The sequence below is a fragment of the Cibotium barometz genome, chromosome 31 (genome assembly GCF_041138505.1).
Source record: "Cibotium barometz isolate CiBa-2024 chromosome 31, ASM4113850v1, whole genome shotgun sequence".
NCBI lineage: Eukaryota > Viridiplantae > Streptophyta > Polypodiopsida > Cyatheales > Cibotiaceae > Cibotium > Cibotium barometz.
Window position 1 is genome coordinate 48,461,198 of NC_141076.1, and position 3,915 is coordinate 48,465,112.

Genomic DNA, 3,915 nt, shown 5'->3' on the forward strand with positions numbered 1-3,915 from the left:
TAAGCCAGACATTATTGCCCTTGTAATTAACTTCACTAACAAAGTAGAAACTATATCATGGCATTATATCATAGAACCGAAGATGCATACCCAAGAAATAAGAGCCCTTGCGAGGCATTTGAAAAGTTGCAAGAGGTGATTAGGCATGAGGTAAAATAACAGCAGTTGTACATCTCTTAATGTAAAATCAAACTTCCACTCACAAACAAAATGGTAGTGCAACAGTTTTGAGAAGGGAAGACTCAAGAGGCAGACAATAACGACAAGAGCTTTATAATAAGTATAAACCATTCAAACCTTACATTCATAGCTAGTAATAATCTCAAGGTGAAGGGCAAAAAGGCAAGTTGCTCCTACCCCTTCTTCTCATCCATTCAAGGGGCAGGCACAGGTAACATGGTGGGATCCATAGAAGTTAAGGGAGTGTAAGTATAAGGAAGTGGCGAGTACAAGATGAGTCCGAGGCAGGAAGCAAAAAATTTGGGAACCTTTTCCACCTTCAAAGACAGTGCAAGCATCATGTATAATATCATGCAAAATGCTTGGGGACCTTTTCCACCTTCAAAAAGGGTACAAAAGCATAATGTATGACATAGTGCTACAGATCACAAGCTAGCGCTCCTTCCAAATTCGCCCTGTTATTCTCAGCTTCAACTCTTTCCTATCTCCACCAGAAAAGAAAAGAGCCATATTCCTGTGGATAAGCAGCCCATCGTTACTGTCACGAACTTTTCTGTGGCTGTCACGGATGCTTCTAGGAATTCCTTGCCATGCTATTTTCCGCCCATGTGCCCCGACTTCAAGGCTGTAAGAGAAATTCTTGGCCTCCGCATCATCACCCATGAAGCGTAAAAATGCCATGTATACAGGTGCCATACCAAGTAGAAAGGCTTCAAAGTGTAGGCAGAAATGCCTTCCAAAGCAGTGAAAGACCTGACACATGAATGTAAAAGCCTAATTTTATTATCTGCAGTTTAAGCATGACACATGCAAACCCGTATGAAAGTGAAGGGCTTTACAGACATCTGCCCCACTCATTGGACAGCAGGCAGGGGTGGATGCGGAGTCTCCCCCCGCCCATGCAGAATGGGAGGGTGACATTTAACCTTTTTCTCAGCACTCACGATGTGCGTAAAGCCCCTCACATATTGATACTTTGGACAACTTGAGTGAAAGAAAGGATGCTTACAGTTAGCATCCATGTTGCATTTTCCACTTCTTCTGGGTTGGTCTTGATGTAGCGGTGGTTGAAAGTGCAACCACTATGCATATCCACATTGTGATCCTCCCCCAGATGAGCCACGAGGGTCGGAATGCTCCCGCTCACTGAGCATTCTGATCCTGCATAGGGACAATTATATGGTCTGAAAGCACATATGCCCTCATGCTTCGGCTTACTGTAATAGGGCAACACAGAGAAGCAGCCATACAAATGGTACTTGCACGGCAGCTCCAGAGCTGCAGCTACTTTTTCTAATGCCAAGCATCTGATATTGCCTAACTCAGTCCTACATGTAGGGCATCGGTTGTGCACTCTTAATTTGCAATCTGAGCATAAAGTGTGACCATTTGGACACTGCAAAACCAGAACTACCATCAAAATGCTATGTGTGTACCAGCACAAACATGTGATGTGTGCACTCATGTGTGGGTGTGGGAAAACAAAAATCAGCTGAGCTAAGCTTATAAAGCTTTAGAAGCAAACCTGATGAATGGGAGGGTACATTGGCTTTGTACAAACAGGACACTCCAGCAGCTCATGGACATCATTTGACTTTCTGTACCCATTTCCCAACTTCAAAACTTGGAACAGCGTCGTCACTTCACTTGCATCATTCACATCAGATTTTTGTACATTAGATGTGCCTTGGCTGGGAGCCCATTTATCCAGAGTAGCAAGGGTAGTCCGTCCACCACCACCAACATCCATTAGAGCATGCTCTACCTGAGCCAATGAGCTTCAAACAAGGGCCTTCATTAAGGCTAGCTGTTAAGCAAGCTTAGGTGGAATACAACCAAACCCTCTGCTCATGTAAGTAACAGCCTGTGGGTGAGTGCTGCCACTCCTTCCAGCTCTGATGTGCGATGGTTTCTGAAGCCTATTGCATACAACAGTTTATATGATCAGTGATCATTTCGCACACACATATTGGTTCTTGTCATAGCAAGAAGTTCCCTTTCCAACTTAAAGCATAAAAACCATCTCCTAGTATGCTATGAAGATTATTTAAAGCATGAAAGCAGCTGTCTATATTGATATGAACATCATTTGTGGCTAAAAACCATCTACAATATAACAAAGAACTTCATTAGCAGCACAAATGCTATGGTGACAATTTCGCAGATGTTAATCCAAGCTAGGACATCATTAGCAGCAGGAGTAAACCAAATTGCAATGGACATTATTAGCGGCAGAAATAACTCTGCTATGGCGACCGTTTCGCAGAGGCTAATCCAAGCTAGGACTTTTTAGGTATAGCTACCTAGCATTGAAACCCATTACCTGATTGCCATGTTCACATTACACAGACATGCAGGCAAACTAGTGGTTATCAGCCATAGCTAAACTTCATGAGGATACAAGCCACTTCACGATCTGCCATGATTCGCACTATAGACCAAGCTGAGGATCTTTTCACAGGGTGGGCAGCGCCCAATCGGTGCATTGAAGAGAAGTCTCCTTTGTTACACAAAACTCCATAGTTATCCTTAAATACCATATACTATATCTCAGTAAACGTGCACAGCACTTGCAGAAAGCTAAAAGCTTCCTTCTTTCTCGAAGCTTAGAACCCAATTCCTGCTTTGCCAGGGCAAGCGACTTACAGACCACCGGTAGAGCATCGTTTCAGATTGTGGGCGGCGTCCAATTGGTACAATCAAGAAGCTACCCAAAGCCTCGTAGCTAAACCCAACCCACAGCATGGAACCCACTTCTTAATCCCACATCCTAGAGACCTTTTAAACCAAACTGCGGGCTGTGGGCATAGGAGGAGTCGCCATAGCTATAGAGAGCCTAGTCATAGAAACCATTTCCTGATTTGTCAAGTTTAGGCGCCCAAAAGTGCGGAACCCACTTTCAAGATGCCATGGTGAGCAGCAAACAGACCTGAATGTTCGTTCAGACGGTGGGCGGTGCCCAAACAGTGCGCTGGAGAAGCGCCTCCATAGCTAGACAGAGAGCTCCATAGCTACCGAAAGCAAAAGCAAATAAAGACTGATAAGCTTTCAGAGGAGATCTCTTCTTTCTTCTTGGAATGGGCTCTTCTGTGCCTCCGTGCGACCCCGCTGAGCAGGTGCAGAGGCTGCCTTTTTCTTGTATCGCCCACGTTTCCGCGCCTAAAAAAATTCAATTGGGTTTGCGATTCTCGAGGGAACGAGAGAAGAAAAGGACGCCACTGCGAGAAAAATTGAACTGAATGGAATTGAATTGAATGCGGAGCTTTTCAATAAAACAAGAATTGCGGCACACGGTTTGTTTTGCATGACCGTCCCCCTTCTGCCCCCAACATGTGGCCTTGAATTTAATTATTTTCCTTCTAATTGAAATAAATCATGTTGTATTTATTGATGTGCTTTAAGTTACCTATATATAATATATCTATATGCACAAAATGATTAAACCACAAAAAATATTTGATATGTATATATAATCTATCTATTTATTTCATCTTTTTATTTATTTACTATGACTAATTATTTGTATACATATCATGTTTATATGTATTCAATTGTTTAATATATCTATTTATTTGATCTTTTTTATTTACTATGATCGTTTACACATGATTAATTATTCATGTTTATATTTATATGATTAAGCCATAAAAATTATTTGGTATGTATCCAATTGTTTAATATATCTATTTATTTGATCTTTTTATTTACTATATGATGATCATGTTTATTTGTATA

The 3,915-nt window shown here is 41.9% G+C and overlaps 1 protein-coding gene across 2 annotated transcripts; it reads right to left on the bottom strand.

The window, feature by feature from the left end:
* Positions 1 to 255: 255 nt before the first annotated feature.
* Positions 256 to 3,405, bottom strand: LOC147620963 (E3 ubiquitin-protein ligase DIS1-like). 2 transcript variants are annotated; one of them, XM_086825254.1, is made up of 4 exons: positions 3,110 to 3,405; positions 1,706 to 2,099; positions 1,190 to 1,576; positions 256 to 933 (listed from the first exon to the last, which is right to left on the bottom strand). In XM_086825254.1, the coding sequence occupies exons 2-4, from the start codon at positions 1,928 to 1,930 to the stop codon at positions 613 to 615; spliced, it is 933 nt and encodes a 310-aa protein (XP_086681380.1). In that variant the 5' UTR covers positions 1,931 to 2,099; positions 3,110 to 3,405; the 3' UTR covers positions 256 to 612. The 2 variants fall into 2 exon arrangements, with proteins under 2 accessions (XP_086681380.1, XP_086681381.1); XM_086825255.1 differs by lacking the exon at positions 3,110 to 3,405 and adding an exon at positions 2,827 to 3,098.
* Between the last annotated feature and the right edge of the window lie 510 nt (positions 3,406 to 3,915).

Excerpts from the sequence above, each read along its gene's own strand:
- LOC147620963 (XM_086825254.1), bottom strand. The coding sequence starts at position 1,930 with ATGGATGTTGGTGGTGGTGGACGGACTACCCTTGCTACTCTGGATAAA. Across the intron at positions 1,577-1,705 it reads TGTACCCTCCCATTCATCAG|TGTCCAAATGGTCACACTTT; the intron begins GTTTGCTTCTAA and ends CTGGTTTTGCAG. Across the intron at positions 934-1,189 it reads ATGCAACATGGATGCTAACT|GTCTTTCACTGCTTTGGAAG; the intron begins GTAAGCATCCTT and ends TTCATGTGTCAG.